The 19,200-nt window shown below is 36.3% G+C and overlaps 1 protein-coding gene across 1 annotated transcript; it reads left to right on the top strand.

The window, feature by feature from the left end:
- The first annotated feature begins 138 nt into the window (after window positions 1-138).
- Window positions 139-11,377, top strand: LOC100811599 (probable phosphopantothenoylcysteine decarboxylase). The gene is made up of 3 exons (XM_014770395.3): window positions 139-655; window positions 7,521-7,817; window positions 11,225-11,377. The coding sequence occupies exons 1-3, from the start codon at window positions 314-316 to the stop codon at window positions 11,375-11,377; spliced, it is 792 nt and encodes a 263-aa protein (XP_014625881.2). The 5' UTR covers window positions 139-313.
- The last annotated feature ends 7,823 nt before the right edge of the window (window positions 11,378-19,200 follow it).

Below are 19,200 nucleotides of genomic sequence, written 5' to 3' on the forward strand. Positions count from 1 at the left end.
TGTTTTTTACGTATTTGTGAGGCTGTGATTATGATTATGCAACAAAAATGAATTGATATTTGTTTTCCCTTCATCTAGAGGTAGTACGGTATTCTTATGTACTCCCTTTTGTTTGATGAAAGTGTTTCCTTTGTCTTGATATGGCCTAAAGTCTAAACTGTTCCATTCTCAAGGGATGAAAATCTCCAATAGTTATTTAGTGTTGAATATGATAATAAGAGTTTTTGAGCCGTGCATGTGTGAATGTGATGATTGGTTTTCTAATACTACTTTGCATTAATGTGGACATAGATATTATTGAAATCTGTTGGTGATGGATTCCTCTGGGGCAAGAAGAGCTGACTTAAGAGCCAAGGCAAAAGCTATGGCAGAGAAGCCTCGGGTTCTGCTTGCTGCTTGTGGAAGTGTTTGTGCAGTAAAATTTGGGAATGTTTGTCGTAGTTTTGCAGAATGGGCAGTGGTGAAGGTAGTTCTCACAAAATCAGCTTTGCGTTTTATTGATGAACAAACACTTCCCCAGGATGTAACTGTATATCGTGATGAGAAAGATTGGAGAACTTGGAAAAAGCTAGGTGATCCTATGCTTCACATTGAGCTCTGTAATTGGGCTGAAATCATGGTCATTGCTCCATTGTCAGCAAATACTCTTAGCAAGGTAATCAATCAAACTTGAGTGGTTTTTAGTTTTTTTCTATCTGCATTGTCATGAGATGAATAATCTATTATATATGTTCCTAATCATCATGCTTGGATTTGAATCTAGCTTCTCTGTTGTTGAGTACAATGTGTTTGTGTTGGAGAGAGAGAATGCAATTTTTATTACTATGATTTGGAATGACATCGTATCATCTATGTAACAGAGAATACCTTGTTGCTATTGTTGTAAAGACTAGTCCTACACCGTAACAATTAGTTGTAGGAGTCACACATTTAGCACATTCACACAATCACTTGATTGGAACCGTTGAATGAGGATTGGACAACTCATATTTTATTTTGTATATCAAATTAACTTAAAATACACATCCCAGATGTGATCCTATCTTCATCCAACAAAGCTGATTCAAGAATCCATTTTCTTTACCAGTAGGACTCAAGATAGCCTTTTTCTTGGCCATGTCTCTTAGCATGAATCATTATGTAACTAGAGTTTGCTTAGTTTGTTAGTCTCTATGTAACTAGAGTTAGCTGAGTTAGTTATAGTTGGTTATGAGTTAGTTACCCTTACAACTAACTATATGCTCAACTATAATAACCAACTTTGTGAGCTAATTCATTCATGTTATTCATTCCCTTCAATATCAATTTCTCTCTTTAACTTTCTCGGCAAGCTTCTTTTGCAAGCTTTGTAGTTATCCACGGCAGGCATGAGGTTTATGGTGGTATCAGAGCTCTTCCATTGAAGAGCTATGTTGCGGAACTCTCTGCCCTTGCTTCTTCTATAGTTTTCTTTCAATTTCTTCATCATGAATACCAAGTCATCTTCGCAAGATCAATCTTTGAATATCCACAACCCATACTATCTTCGTCCAGGAGAAAATCTAGCAACTGCACTGGTTTCTCCAATTCTTGATTCAACAAATTACACTTTGTGGAGTCGATCAATGCTTACTGCATTAAGTGCCAAAAATAAAGATAAATTTGTCGATAGATCCATTCAAGGATATGCATCAAATCGTACACTTCATACAACTTGGAAGAGGTGCAATAATATGGTGGTTGCTTGGCTTGTTCACTCACTCTCACCTTCGATTAGACATAGCATTCTTTGGATAGATGATGCACGAGTCATATTGAAGGATTTGAGGTCAAGGTATTCACAAGGGGATTTGATGAGAATTTCAGAATTGTAGCAGGACATGCCATCTATCAAACAAGGTGATCAATCTATAATTGATTACTTTACAAAATTGCATATTATTTGGGATGAATTGGAAAATGATCCAGTTTGTTCATGTTATCCAAAGTGTGTGTGTGATGCTCTTACTAGAGTTATGGAGAGAAAGAAACAAGATCGGGTTATGTAGTTCCTCAGAGGTCTGAATGATCAGTTTAATACTGTTAGATCCAATGTACTGATGATGGATCCCTTGCCCAACATAGCTAAGGTCTTCTCATATGCTATTCATCAAGAGAGATAACTTGCAAGTAATGATATAATGGGAAATACCAGTCTGATTAATGCAGTTAACACCAACTCATTTAAATCAGGAAATATGTGCACCTACTGTGATATAGATAATCATAAGTTGGAAATTATCTACAAAGGCTATACCAGTCCCTACAAACAAGGATTCGCAGCTACGCTCCACTCCTATAAATACCATGTTCCATTGAATCCTCAACACGTACAATCACACACACTTCAGCACACGAGCAACAAGCCTATGTCTCTCTCTCTCTTTTTCTTTCGCTTACTCGAGCTTGTACTTAAGCATATACTTGTTTTATCTCCTAACTCACTTACTTGAGCATCAAAGTCCTTTGTTTTATAGGTCCCCCATCATGTCCTCTTGACAAAGGCACATCTTAAATCTGACGTGCGAAGTTTAAGAGCCCACTACAGCCACATCCTCCCTAACGTGTGCTAGCTCCGAATTTCGGTAAGTACATTTGGTGCCCATCGTGGGTCTGCGGTAAAACATATCATGTGGTCTCTCATCAACTCTCTCTTGATCATCCATGGTTAGCACTCGGTCTGGCCTAAGACGTGAGACCCCTCTCAAAGACTCTCATCCTTATCTGACAACTATGACAGACACAAATACTCTACAGCATCTCCAAAACCGCATTGCAAAGATGGAGTGATGCTACGAAGAGGAGCTAAGAAAGCTAAAGACTGACCATGATCAGCTGAAGGCTCGTGTCTGACGTCCCCAGGGCAAAGACTACTTTGCCTACACTTTGCATGAGTGCACCCAAGGGGAATCACACTCTCGACGCACAATCAACACTCCAGATGTCTTATGTCTCTCCTACATGCACTATGCAACAGGGTAGACATACCCTTGGGGTGGAAACCACTTAACCTTGAGCGATATGATGCGACAATAGATCCAGACATGCATCTAGATGCCTGACAAGTTCCCGAATAGTTTGTTTAAAAACCCCCCAATATCATGGACGAGTTACGCAAACGAGCCAAGGGCTACATTGAGATGGAAGAAATGTACAAATTCCAAAATGAAGTTCGACAAGCTGGACAGAAGCACAACAAGTGAGAAGAAAGTACCAAGACCGACTTACACAAGCCGGACATGAGGTACAAGTGGGACAAGCGCCAACCTTTCCCAAAAGGGACTAGGTACGAGCGTTGCACACCCCTAACGACCAATCACACTACGATTCTTGAGGAAGCTTTCAACTTGGAGGTACCAATTAGGCTACCCTAGATGAAACCTCCCTAGCTAGGGTCAGACACAACCATATAATGTAGGTATCATTGTAGTATTGGTCATAATAGAGAAGAACTTATACAGGCTGGGTACTTAGCCTAGTTTGTTAAATGGACGGACGACCACTAAGCAGGAGCAAGACTTGGAGGACACCAATAGGAGCAACATAGGAACTATGAAGAAGACAAAAGAAGATATAGAGTAGAAGACCAAGGTTGACAGGGACACCAACAACAGCGGTGTGAGTGACAACCTCCACAAGAACAGGAACCCGCCCAACAAATCAGAGTTGTAATCAATAGCATTGCGAGTGAATTTTCCTATGGAGGACAGTCCATCCAGTCTCGAAAGTGACATCTTCATGCCATTAATGTGGACATAGATATTGTTGAAATTTTTTGGCGATGGATTACTCTGATCCAAGAGGTAAAAAGGCAAAAGCTGAGGTAGGGTGTGCTTTGATCAATCTATAATAGATTACTTTACAAAATTGTGTGTTATTTAGGATGAATTGGAAAGTGATCCAGTTTGTTCATGTTATTCAAAGTATGTGTGTGATGCTCTTACTAGAGTTACAGAGAGAAAGAAACAAGATTGGGTTATGTAGTTCCTCAGAGGTTTGAATGATTAGTTTAATACTGTTAGATCCAATGTATTAATGATGGATCCCTTGCCTAGCATAGCTAAGGTCTTCTCATATGTTGTTCATCAAGAGAGATAACTTGCAAGTAATGATATAATGGGAAACACCAGTCTGATTAATGCAGTTAACACCAACTCATCTAATTTAGGAAATTTTTGCACCTTCTATGGTAAAGATAATCATACTATTGATAGGTGTTATAGGAAAAATGGTTTTCCTTAGAATTATGCTTCCAGAGGAGGAAGAGGAAACCAAAGTGGCTTTTGGTAGAGGAAACTCAGGAGGAAGAGGAAGTAAACTATTTATATATTGTGCTTTCACTAACCACACTGTAGATGAATGCTACATAGAGCATGGCTATCCTCTTGGACACTAGTTTTACAAATCTCAAGGTTCAAACATTAACAATATTAGTGCAGAAAAGGAGGAAGGTGATAGCTGACTCCAAGAAAGGAAACAAGAAACACAAAATGAGGATGTAAAGCTAACCTCTCAGCAGTATAAAGCTTTGATGGCATTGTTGCAATAGCAAAACATAGTTCATAACAATTCACATGTGAATCAATTTGGTACAATTAACAACAAAGGTAGTGTACTATCCATTACTTGTAGTGTAAGCAAGACCAATCAAGATGAGTGGATCCTTGACTCAGATCATATTACAACCTTTCCTCATTTTTTTTCTTTATGTAAAAATATAAACTTTGTGATTGTTAGACTCCCTAATGGTCATACAACCACTACAACTCATGTAGACAGAGTTCAATTTTCTCAATTTTTATGCCTTGAGGATGTTCTATACATACCTAGTTTTCAATTCAATTTGATTTCAGTATCTAAATTATCCTTTTCTTTGTCTTGCAAACTAAACTTCATGAATGACAAATGCTTTATACAAAATATACACATAACCTCCAGAGGATTGGTACAGTTGATATAGTGGAAGGTCTTTACAAACTCAACATGGTTCCTCTCAAGCCTTATAGGGATTGCAGTTCTAATTCCATTACATCCCTATCTGCTCTAGTGTTTCTAGCATTTCAACTTTTTCATGTAATAAAAAACCTATAGATTTGTGGCATTTTTGACTTGGTTATCCATCTTATGAAAGATTGGTGTTGTTGAAAAAATTTTATCCTATTCTTACATCAGATAAACAATTCATATGTGAAACTTGTCAATTGTCATCATTTAAAACAGAAAAAAAAATTGTCTTTTCCTAGCAGTGATTTCTCACTCATCTTGTGTTTTTGCTTTTATATATATTGATATTTGGGGCCCTTTCTATGTAACGTCTTTAAATGGTTACAAATATTTTTCACTATTATAGATGATTATTCAAGGTTTCTTTTGGTTTTCCTTATGAATTCAAAATCTGAAACACAACCTCATTTAAAGAACTTTGTTGCCAATGTTGAAAGGCAATTTGGATAAAAATAAATAAAGGTTATCAGATCAGATAATGGATCTGAGTTTATTATGAAACAATTCTATGATGATACTAGCATTATACATCAATGTTGTTGTGTTAAAACTCCCCAACAAAATGAGATTGTTGAAAGAAAACACCAATATCTATTAAATGTCACTCGATCCTTGTTATTTCAATCTAATTTACCATCTACTTTTTGGTCTTATGCCTTGATTCATTTTGTTATCCTTGTTAATTTCATGCCTACCCATTTCCTTGGTAATCAAACTCCTTATGAAAAACTACATGGAGATGTATATGATATTGAGTCTTTAAGGGTATTTGGTTGTCTATGTTTTTCAAGTACTTTGAGAGCTAACAGAAAGAAGCCTGACCTAAAAGTTGTTACTTTTGTCTTTTTGGGTTTCAAGCCACACACAAAAGGATATATCACTTTTGATCTCAAGACCAAGTCTACTTCTATCTCTAGAAATGTCATTTTCTATGAAGATTGTTTTCCATTCACTGATCAAAATAAACCAGATCCTATCACTGTCCTACCTATGCCTACTCTTTCATCCAATGTCATTGATTAGTCTGGTGATTCATCTTTAGAGCCACCAAGTGATCCTGTCATGTTTGCCTCCAATAATGATTCTGATCCCTCAGCCTCATAGCAAGTCATTCATACATCTAGAAGACCCATGAGACAAATACACAGACCAAGTAAATATAAAGACTTTCATGTCACATATCCATCACCAACTGTTGTCAATCACTCTACAGGTACTACTAGCCTTTATCCTCTTAGTTTTGTCCTTTCATATACCAAATTGTCTTCTTCCTATCACCATGTTGTTTTATCTATCACACAAAGTGTTGAACCTCAGTTATACAGTGGAGCATCTAAGGATCCTAATTGGATTGAAGCCATGAATGTTGAGATCAAAGCACTAGAGCTTAATGATACCTAGGTTCTCACTGATCTTCCTCATCACAAGACTATAATTGATTGTAAATGGGTGTATAAGATCAATCACAAATCTGATGGTTCCATAGAGAGGTATAAAGCCATTAGTGGCAAAAGGGTATACTCAGGTGGAAGAACAAGACTACCTGGACACTTTCTCTCCAGTAGTTAAACTAACCATAGTGAGATTTTTATTGGCTTTAGCTGCTATTAATAAGTGGCATCTCAAACAACTAGATGTGAACAATGTTTTCTTACATGGTAATTTAAATGAAGAAGTCTACATGGTCATCCCTCAGGGTATGCAAGTAGCTAGACCATGGCTAGTTTACAAGCTTCAAAGGTCTCTATATGGCCTGAAACAGGCTAGTAGAGCATGGTTTGCAAGATTATCATCTTTTCTGATTTCCCATGGATACAAGCAATGTACTTCTGACCATTCTTTTTTCATTAAGCATGGTTGCAACACAATTGTTATTTTGCTGGTTTATGTTGGTGACATTGTCTTGTCAGGCAATGATTTGTCTAAAATTCAAAGAATTACAAATCTACTTGACAATGCTTTCAAAATTAAGGACTTAGGAGACTTTAGGTACTTTCTGGGGTTTGAGGTAGCTAGAAGCTCTATTGGTATAAATCTATATCAAAGAAAGTATGCACTGGACATTCTCAATAATGTTGACATGCTTGGTTCTAAGCCAGTTTCTACACCTTGTGATTACACCACCAAGCATCAACACTCAGGGTCACCTATTTCAGCAGAAGATGTTTCCTCTTATAGGAGATTAATAGGGAGGTTGATCTATTTGACCAACACAAGGCCAGACATTACATATGTTGTGCAACAACTGAGCTAATTTGTTGTTGATCCCACCACAGATCACAACCATGCTGCTTTTCTCTGCAAGCTTTGCATTTATCCATGGCAGGCATGAGGTTTACGAATGTCCTATGACTTAACAATAAAAAGGATCCAAATCTAACGTTTACGTCATGCATTGAGTTGTAAGTTGTGTGCATGTTTCTTCTATTTTAAGAACATCATTATGGTTTGCAAATTGCCTCTTTCTTCTATTTCTTACTTGTAAAAACATGTTGTAGATTGCGGGAGGGTTGTGTGACGATCTTCTGACAACGATTGTGCGAGCATGGGACTACAGGAAGCCACTTTTTGTTGCACCATCCATGAGCACTTGTATATGGAGAAACTCTTTCACAGAAGAGCATTTAGGTGAAATTGATGGGCTTGGCATCATGCTCATCCCACCTGTACCTGTTAATGGGGATCTTGAGCGCGCAATGGTGGAACCTGCTACCATTATCTCAAGAGTGAAAGCTTCTTATAAGAAGCAAAAGATGGAGCAGAAAGAGGGTAGTAGTAGTACTAGTAGTGGTCAGGTTTAGCAACTTTGAACATTATGGTGTATAGACTATAATGTGGTCACATTTGATTTGATCACAGTATCATTGAGCAGTGTCGTTTATGTCTCCTTAGAGTGGTTGCTTGTGCACTCTATACTTAGATGTAACTGTAGATGTTATGCTCTTCTTGATATACACATATTGCATTGTGCTCAGTTGCATCATTAGGTACGAAATACGAAAGGCAAACCAGTTTCAGATATGATCTTACTTCTTAGTTCTTAGTTCTTAGTGTGCGTTGCACGTGCATTGAAATATTTAATTTTTTTTTAATTTGTGTGCATTGGTTATTTTTTTATCAAATAATTAAATAATATTTTAATGAGTTGAATAAATTGTAAATAAAATGTTAACTAATATACTTAATTTTTAGTTGTTTTAAACTGATTAAATAATTAAATAACTTCATAAACGATAAATAAGGTGAACAAATGGAATAAATCAAACAAAATCAACGTACTCGTAGATAATAAATAGACAAGGTTTTGAGCATATGAGAAATGCTATCTGACATTTTGTTTGTTTGACACTGTCTTTTTAACATTACTCTTTATCTGATATGATAAAAGTTTATTTTTATTGAAAATTATCAATTTTAATGTGTTCTTTTTCTTGTGATTTTCTTTCATGATTTAGAAGTTATAATCATTATAATTTTTGATAAATTTTAACAATCACAATAAATGTTGGAAAGAAAATGTTGGAAAAAGTATCTTTAACATTTATCTTGCACATATAAGCACCGATTGAATAAGCTTCTTTTTTCCGTATAGAGATCAAATTAAAAATTTGCAACAATACATAGGACTAAATTATTTAATCAACTTTAAAACTATATTTTATTTAAAGATTATGCGAAATAAACTTTTACCCGAGTTATAATTTAGACTTATTTCTAATAGAACATCTAACACACACTAGGTACGGGTCATAAAATTGGATTTGGGATTTGGATATGTGACATGAGTTTTGGAAAGAAAAGTGCTAGTATCCCCCCATTTTAGCTTCTTGCTTTAATAGTCTCAGATACAAAAAAAAAAAAGGAGGAAGTTTGATTTAATTTTTTATTTTTCTTTCAGGTTTTTTTTACCGATAATTATAATTTTTAATCTAATTTTATTTCATGATATTTAATGTAACCGAGAATACCTTGTTGTTACTGTTGTAAAGACTAGTCATGATTAGTTAATTCGAACCGTTGAATGAAGATTGGACAACTCATTTCGTTCTTCTATTCATGAATGCAGTTCTGACAAGCATTGTGCGAGCATGGGACTACAACAAGCCATTTTTCGTTGCACCATCCATGAGCACCTTTACATGAGAAGACTCTTTCACAGAACGGCATTTAAATGCACCTGTATCAGTTACAACGTACAGCTAGTGGGGAACTTGAGCATGCAATGGCTGATCCTTGTATCATATGCTCAGATGTGAAAGCCTCTTATAATAAGCAAAATAAAAAAATGAAGCAGAAAGAGGGTAGTACTAGTACTAGTGGTCAGGTTTGGCAACTTTGAACATTATGGTGTGTAAGTGTGGATAATGGATGGCTTCTTACCAGGACCTTTTGTTTTGGCTCCTTTTTTAGCCCAGTGTGGTCACATTTGATTTTATCATAGTTTCATTGAGCAGTATCGTTTATGTCTCCTAGCTAGGGGTGTTGCTTCACTTGCTTGTGCACCTCTACTTAGATATGTAAATGTAGATGTTATGCTCTTCTTGATAAACACACATTGCATTGTGCTCAGTAGCATCATTAGGTACTAATAGCAAACCAGTTTAGGTATTTTCCTTATAGTGTGTGTATTTGAATGTGAAGAACTGATTTTGGATGAGCAGATTTAATTGAATTAAATAAATATATAGCCATGTAGTATTTTTTTTTAATTTCATGTTAATTGTTAAATTAAAAAAATATATGTATAATATTTTTACTTTGGAAATAAAACTTATAACCCTATAAAAAAATTTAAAATTAAATGAAATAGATATAAAAATATTAAGTTACATTAAAATAAATGTGAGAGAAAATATAACAGGTAAAAGATCAAAACTAATTTTACATGAATCTTAAACAACTCTTGATTGCTTCAACCTTACTATGATTTTTCTTAATTAAAAGTAATTTTATTTTAACAAAAAACATGTACTAATTTTTCCATAATTTCACCACCAAACTAAATACATAATTAATAATTTTTAACATTGATCGCCTTGGAATGAAGCAAGGCATGTCAATAAAATAAACTAGTTGTTATTTACGAATGTTCATGATGACAGTGGATGGACATTAGGTACTTATTGTATGTTTTTTGGGTTTCTCTTGATTGTAATATACTCATGTGGAGAAGACAGTATTAATGTAGAACAAGGGTAACAGAGAGCGCAGGGAGGAAGAAATACATATTTTATTGAAGGCAAAAAGAATATTACAAATAATCTCTGATTAGATCAATTGGTATATTACAACTATATGGTAAAAGTTTTCCAGTGGAATGGAAGAAAAAACCCACGCATGTTGTGTTAAAAGAAGCTATGAAGTTGGAAAACATGCCAGTTGAGGAGGAACCATTTCAGAATCTAAAAGTGTGATTCAAATGGGCCTACAACAAAAGATGCTAAGAAGATGGACCTCTTTGCCCAGAACAAACTTGAAGAAAAGAAGGAAAACAAGTTTTTGAAGTTTTGGAGTTTTATGGTGAATCCTTTTTTATGGGTTATGAAAGCTACAACATTTTTGGTCATTGCTTTGGAAAATGCAAGAGGTAAATCTCTTGATTGGAAAGATTTTGTTGGGATTTTCATACTCCTTATCAAGATAAAAATAAAATTCTAAGAGGAGGAGTACAATGTTGATAAGTTGCTACAATTGTCATGGCTTGTCTATCACCATAAAGTTAAGGTTCTTCGAGATCAAAAGTGGAATGAGGTTGCAAGTATTCTTGTTTCAGATGATATAATTTATGTTTAGGGTGAGGATGCAAATGCTTGTCTACTTGAAGGTGATCCTCTATAGATGTGGGAAAGGTTAAGATCAGCTTGGAGTGTTGAAGAAAAATCTCAAGGAGTGTTGGCAATTGAGATTTTTCTACAGATTTTGTGGTTGTTTGTAAGTTCGTTTAAAGGTTTCTTGTGTTCAGAAGAAGCAATTTGTAGTTGTTTGCTAATGATGTCTATTTTAGATTAGCTATAAGTTAATGTTTATTTCAGCCAATTAGGAACTTGTTAGTTTCTCTATTTAAGCTCTTGCTGTAACAAGTTCAAAGTGTGCAAAATCTAAGTTACAAATCTGAAATATATCCTCAGTTTTTACCCCTCTCTTCTTCTTTATACGTTTATATGCTTGTTGTCTTTTTGTTATGATTCTGTTTTTCTAGCAGGAAGGATCGAAGCTTAACAAGTCCAAGGAAGGAACAGATTCAAAATTCCGGGTACTACAAGATGTTTTGACGTTTAATCATGCTAACATGTTGCTCTGGATACATGATTTGGGGATTGCTGTAGGCTGGAATTTCTATTTCCCTGCAATGTAATGTTTTTTCTTTCTTTTCTGCTACGTTTAATTGATTAACAATAATATAAATCAATGGGAAAGAAGCTCCTAGAATCTTGCAATAGGATGCCAATTGTTTTTTAATGTTAGCAATGTGTTTGCTTCTGTGAAGATGCTTCTGTTGCAGAAGTGTGTCGAAGTGATGGTTAGAGAGAGGAATCACCTATCCTTTTTCCCTCACATTTAGTAAAAGATATACTAGTGATTGTGTAGCCTGATATCAGTATTGAACAATCCTTGAGAATCCCCTGCAAGTAGCTCCTTACTTTGATTCCATTCACATAATAATGTACAGTATCCAAAATGAGTCTTCAAAATTGGTAATAATGTAAAATTTTCCAATATTAGTTAGCTTACGGGTTGTTTTCACCAATGCAAGATGGGTAGGAAGAAAATAGTACAAGATAAAAATTACAGGGAAAAGCATAAATAAATGGACCCTGACTTGCAATGGTGGCACGTCATGGAAAAGAACTGGCAAAATTGAAATGAAAAACCATTAAACAAAAGAATAATAACTATATAAAAAGAATTGTTCAGTATTAAGCATCTTAATTAATCTCTTGTTGCTAACCAAACCGTGTAGCATCCACTACAACAACAACAACAACAACAACGCCTTATCCCACTAGGTGGGGTCGGCTACATGGATCAACTTCCGCCATAATGTTCTATCAAGTACCATACTTCTATCCAAACCATTGAGTTCGAGATCCTTTTTGATAACCTCTCTTATAGTCTTTTTGGGTCTTCCTCTGCCTCGAATTGTTTGTCTTCTCTCCATCTGGTCTACTCTCCTCACTACAAAGTCTACCGGTCTTCTCTCTACATGCCCAAACCACCTAAGTCTATTTTCCACCATCTTCTCTACAATAGGCGCTACTCCAACCCTCTTTCTAATAGCTTCGTTTCTAATTTTATCCTGTCGAGTCTTACCACACATCCACCGCAACATCCTCATCTCCGCTACACCTACTTTATTCTCATGTTGGCTCTTGACCGCCCAGCATTCTGTTCCGTACAAAATCGCCGGTCTTACCGCAGTCCGATAAAACTTTCCCTTTATCTTGATCGGTACCTTTGCATCACATAACATCCCCGATGCTTTTCTCCATTTCATCCATCCTACTTGAATGCGATGATTCACATCCCCTTCAATTTCCCCATCATCCTGTATTACAGACCCAAGATATTTAAACCGTGTGACTTGAGGGATAATATGGTCTCCTATTTTCACCTCTGAGTTAGAAACCCTCCTTCTTTTGTTGAACTTACATTCCATATACTCCGATTTGCTTCTGCTTAGGCGAAAGCCATGTGTTTCTAGAGCTCGTCTCCAAGTTTCCAACCTCTCATTCAACTCCTCCCTCGACTCTCCAAGGAGGACTATGTCATCTGCAAAAAGCATGCATCTCGGCGCTATCTCTTGGATTTGTTCCGTGAGGACATCCAGAATTAAGGTAAAAAGGTAGGGGCTAAGGGTTGACCCTTGATGTAAACCAATTGTGATGGGAAAATCGTCTGACTCTCCACCCTGTGTCCTAACACTAGTCGATACCCTATCATACATATCTTGGATAGCTCGAATATATGCAACCCTAACCCCTTTCTTCTCTAGAGCTTTCCACAAAATCTCTCTAGGCACTCTATCATACGCTTTCTCCAAGTCAATAAAAATCAAGTGCAAGTCTTGTTGGGCCATGCGATATTGCTCCATCACCCGCCGTAATAAATAAATCGCTTCCATGGTCGACCTTCCCGGCATGAAACCAAATTGATTCTCAGTAACTTGAGTCTCCTTTCTTAATCTCCGTTCGATCACTCTTTCCCATAATTTCATGGTATGACTCATGAGCTTGATTCCCCTATAATTTGCACAATTTTGTATATCCCCCTTGTTCTTATAGATTGGCACTAACGTGCTTCTCCTCCATTCCTCCGGCATGCGTTTTGACCTCATAATTTCGTTAAAGAGTTCGGTGAGCCACTCAAGACCTCTATCTCCAAGAGTTTTCCACACTTCAATAGGTATGTTGTCTGGCCCCACCGCCTTACCATTACTCATTCTTTTCAACGCTTCCTTTACTTCCTGTTTCTGAATCCGACGATAGTACTTATAGTTCCGGTCCTCTTCTCTTGTGTCTAGACTGCTAGAGTCATATCCATATCCATCATTAAATAAGTTGTGGAAATACGCCTTCCACCTTTCCTTGATATCTTTTTCATGCACTAAGACTTTGCCTTCTTCATCCTTAACACACTTTACTTGATCCAAATCTCTAGTCTTCCTCTCTCTACCCTTAGCAAGCCTATATATAGATCTTTCTCCGTCCCTGGTTCCTAGAGCTTGGTATAGTCCATCAAAAGCTTGGGCTCTTGCCTCACTCACCGCCTTTTTGGTTTCATTTCTAGCTATCTTATACTTATCCCAAGTTTCAGAATTTCTACACCTAGACCACTCCTTGAAACACTCCTTTTTTACTCTAACTTTGCTCTAAACATTTTCATTCCACCACCACGATTCTTTACCCCTAGGTCCAAAACCTCTAGATTCACCCAACATCTCTTTAGCCACTTTAATAATCTCTTGGGACATCTTGTTCCACATATCATTTGCACTTCCTTGTGATTGTCCACACCAACCCTCCCATATCTTTTGTTGGAAGATTCCTTGTTTCTCACCCTTCAAGTGCCACCATTTGATCCTTGGTGCTACCATAGGACTTCTTCTCTTTGCCCTATCTCTAATTCTTACATCCATAACCAACACTCTATGTTGGGTAGTCAAGCTCTCTCCCGGGATAACTTTACAGTTCAAGCAATACTTCCTATCAGACTTCCTGATAAGGAAGAAATCTATCTGAGAACATGTCCCTCCACTTTTGTAAGTGATAAGATGTTCCTCTCTTTTCTTAAACCATGTATTGGCTATAGAAAGATCCAAAGCCTCCGAAAACTCCAAGATGGATTTACCCTCCCCATTCATCTCCCCTAGGCCAAAACCCCCATGCACCCCCTCAAAACCTCTAGCCACGCTACCTACATGTCCATTGAGATCCCCTCCTAGGAAAACTTTCTCTCCTTGGGGTATATCCTGAAGTACCCCTTCTAGATCCTCCCAAAATTTTACCTTAAAGTGTTCTGCTAACCCAACCTGAGGTGCGTACCCACTAATAACATTAAAGGTGTCCTGTCCCACTACCAATTTTAAGACTATGATACGATCTCCTACTCTTCTTACATCCACGACATCCTTCTTCCACTCCTTGTCCACAATAATCCCTACCCCATTTCTTGATCTGATTTTTCCCGTATACCACAACTTAAATCCCGAGTTGTCTAATTCTTTCGCTTTTGCACCTGTCCACTTAGTTTCTTGTAGGCACATAAAATTGATCTTCCTCCTCACCATAACATCCACTATTTCCATAGATTTTCCAGTAAGTGTGCCTATATTCCATGTACCAAAGCGAATCCTCCTGTCATGAACTAGCTTCTTTACCCACACCCGTTCACGAAAATGTGGGAACCCTTGCTTACTTTTCACTACATCCGGGCGGCGATGCAGCGGCCCTTGCTCTTTTGACACTGTACTCGAGCCATACAACGCGTTGCTTCCGGGCAACGACCTAGCATTCACATTATTACGTAATTGATTCATGTCATAGAGATTCGACAAAGTTTAACGTTGGCTGTCGAAAGCCTAACACAACCCTCTCCTTTTATCCGGGCTTGGGACCGGCTAAGAATAGCAAAGCTACCCTAGGCAGGATTAAAAACTTCGTACCCCATTGCCCAGAGGCTCTTCGCTATGCGAAGGTATGGGAGAGGGATATTGTATGCAGCCTTACCCTTGCATATGCAAAGAGGCTGTTTCCGGATTCGAACCCATGACCACAAGTCACCAAGGCACAACTTTACCGCTGCACCAGGGCTCGCCCTCGCCGTGTAGCATCCACTATTTTAATAAATATACTATACTATGACATCACATGCTATTAATTGTATTTCCTGCTTATTTTGATTTCTTACTCTGATTGGTGGCGTTGTTTGTTTGTGGAGTATGTTATCTTTTGTATTTTGGATAAGGGGATTTGAAAAGCCTGGCCATTAAGGAATTTTCATACTATCTTGCCTGGTTTTGCTTGTCAGTTAAAAAGGAGGATTCAGTTGCATTTGCTACAAAATAATTTTCAGTTGTTGTCAGTTAAATAAGGATAGAATAATGGACAATGGTAGTGAAACTGTGAAGAAAAATTTCTTCTAACAAATTAATGTCATTCTTTATATATATGATTATTCAATTGGATTATAGAAGACATGCAGTAATAATTCCTTCCTTTTATTTAATAGTTTAGCTGTTGCAGTTTTTCAACAGGCATCTATATTTGGATGTTGCAGGGCTAAGGTATTTGAATGCCTATTTGTGTGATAAAGTAACATGTGAGGCTCCTTTTCATAAGTAAGCTTATTATTTGTGTGTATTGTATCTGACTTGTTTGAGAATAGAATAGCTCACACATTAAGTCTAAGTCTGAAAAAATGAATTTTAGATTAACAATTGAACATTACTATAAATAAATAACAGAAGCTTGGTTAAAAGTATCCATAGGTTTTGCTAATGATTAATTTCCATTAGGAAATTTTGTTGACTATCTTTAGTGAAATATTTCCTTCCAACCATGTTTTTTTCATTCATCTCTTAAAAAGTTGCGTATACATAGAAAGCAAGCATACATAGGATTAGCATTTGAAGGATTGTTATTGCTACCACTGCTAATCACAGCACCATTGTTTTGGTTGGAAGAAAGCTCAATTGCACAATCAGAACTACTAAGATTAGGCCCCCACCCTTTTCCTTTGACATCAAACATGGTCAGCATGGAACGTTTGGGCTGAATATACACAAAGCTTCTCTAGCTGAACATTCAAACCTCCATCACCACTATCACTACGAATCTTTGCCACAAGAGAGACACCATGAGAACAAGATGCAGGCACAAAATAGTGCTTGACAGTGATCGTGTCAAGAAGTAGTTCATCGTCATCGCTTCTCTTTGCCCTTAAGAGGACAATAAGACCCTTTTTGGCCACTGTCACGTCCATATATGAAGGATGAGGACTTGAGAAACGTACCCCACCTTGCTCAATAGGGGTTCTAGCTCTTCTCCGGAAGTTGCTGTGTGCACTTTTGGTCCATCTAGACTAATATTTGCTGAAAGAAGACCTTCTTCGACTTGTTGTTGCGGTTGGTTTTGGTTAAGTCGAGTTCACCGATCTGTCCCTTCCAAATGAGAAGTAGTCAGCAATATAAGTTTCCACAACTTCTTCAGACCCTTTGTGGCTACTTATTGCCACAGGAGGTTTATGGGTCTTAAACATCGCAGCGATTTACATCAATAAGTCATGCGCAACTACCTAAGAGAATTTCACGCCACACTTTAACCTAAAATTCTAAGACTCAGGTTAATGAGTTTTTCCCTCACTTATATGGTGCTCAATTTTTTCACTTCTACTCGACGTGAAACTTTACCTCACACTTGTATTCCAACAAATATTGGTACTGAGTTGTGTGGCACAGGTAAGACAAAACAAATGCTCTCGTAATGCAGAGAACTAAATGTCATGAATGTTGAAGATAGTGTTGTTCGGATTAGAATCCTCTGAAGTGAGCCTTATTAGAGTATAGAGAGTTTAATTATTCAGTGGATATCCTAATCCGTGTTGTGCAGGTAATTAAGCAATGATAATCATATAGGGACCTTTAAGTCGGTATGGTAAAAAGATTACTAGATTTTACAAAACTCTAATTCTTTTATTTTTTTGGTGTACTACAGGACTCTAATTCTAATTCATCATGTAACTGAATTGTTCTCAAAAGCATAAGGATGACCCCACAACTCCACAAATTTTAGCATCCTTCAGTTCTGAATGACGCCTAACAAAGATTTGCTAGAGGTATAAAAGATTAATGAAGTATCAAATCTTGCTCCTGGCAAGTGTATTGGTTGTGTCGCATAATAAAGAAAATGAGTGTAGTGTCATCCCACAAGAAATTATTGAGTCAATTATCAATTACTACCAATTTGGACTAGAGCAATGAAAGAATAACAACATTATTAATGTGAATAAAAAAAATTACATATATGAAAGAAATTAAATAATAATCAAGAGTGATGATGATAATTAAGGGAAGCCAGATTCGGAAATCATTTTATTTTTTTAGTGAATTTTTGTGGTATATATATGTAGAATTCGAGTGCAAACTGAGTTCAACACTTCAAGTTGCATTGCATATCACGTCCTAATCAAAATATGGCAACAAACTAGTTATTTCTGAATGTTCATGATAGCAGAGGATATAACTCAGGTACTTAATGCTAAAAAGTTGCATTAAATAAAAATAAAAAACATTTTGTATATTCCAAAAGCATTTCTCCAGTAAAAAAAATATCATCCTTATGATCACACATTCGAAAATATAAGAAAACAATAATATGCCTACACCTTAATTAATCTAAGGAAATCACAGTCCATGATCCACGAATGAGGTTTGGTTGTCGTCTCATGAATCTAGAAGAAACAAGACCGAAGTAATTAATGTTTGGAGAGGAGAAGAGGCTAGGGAAGGGACGCATTAGTGTTGTGCACTTGTGCGTGAAGAGTGAGTAAATCAATGTAAGAATGAAGATATTTATTCTTGAAATTAAAGTCCAAAGAGAATATTATGTTTGACTCTCATGAGTGGTTACAACACAAAAATGCTGCGATTAGAAGGTTCCCCCTAGAAAATCCGATGGAAAAGCTCGAGCACCCCATTAACGTTAAAAGTTTCAAAATCGATTCTTTGATCGGAGCTCCCAATCTTTACGTAATTTGCACTAAAAGGTCGTACACTTTTTTTTGTGTGTGGCGTTAATGATCGAATAAATTCGTTTGTTTCAAGATTAAGTTCTGCCTCTTTTTAATTTGCTGTGTGATCATGCATGATATGGCCTCAGAATATGCCTTATGAGGTGTGGAATGGTGAATCACCCTTTCGTTTGTAGTTGTAGGTGCAAGCAAATTTCTTTAGTTTGTCACAGACTCAATTCAACTGTACGTATTATTTCTTAAGTTATCAACTTCCGTGATGATCCCTATGATCAATATAATATTACAAGCAATTCTGTCTCTCTCTCGAAAAATGTTAATTTTATGCTCTCACATATTGATGAGGCTGTGATTATGATTCTGTAAATCTTCATCATTCCCTTCATCCAAAGGTGGTATGGTATTCTTATATGCTCCTTTTTGTTTGATAAATATGTTTCCTTTTTTTATCTTGATAGTCTTAAAAGTCTATACTGTTTGGATTAAAATCTTCTACATTTATTTAATGTTCAACATGTTAACTACAATCTCCTACAATTCTTGATGTTCCCTATGATTAATGTTACAAGCAATTCATTCTCTTTCTCTCGTTCCTGACAAATATGAATCTTCTTTCTCATCATATAGGGTGGAAAGTACGTATTGTTCTTTATATGCTTACTTTTGTTTAACCTAATCAAATAGAATTTATGTAATTTTAATATTTTTAAGAATAATAATAATATATTTTCTCGGTCCCTAATTATGACTCTTTCAAATAATTTATGTTTCTTAAAAAAATAGTTAATTTAATTAATTGTATTAAATTTTCAATTATCTATACTATCATTTTAAAATTAATCTTTTAATTTCTTATCTCTTTATTCACTTAATTAATTCTCATTAATGTTTGAAAGAGAATAATTAAATAAAAATATATAAAAAAATAAT

This window comes from Glycine max, chromosome 18 (assembly GCF_000004515.6).
Source record: "Glycine max cultivar Williams 82 chromosome 18, Glycine_max_v4.0, whole genome shotgun sequence".
Lineage (NCBI taxonomy): Eukaryota > Viridiplantae > Streptophyta > Magnoliopsida > Fabales > Fabaceae > Glycine > Glycine max.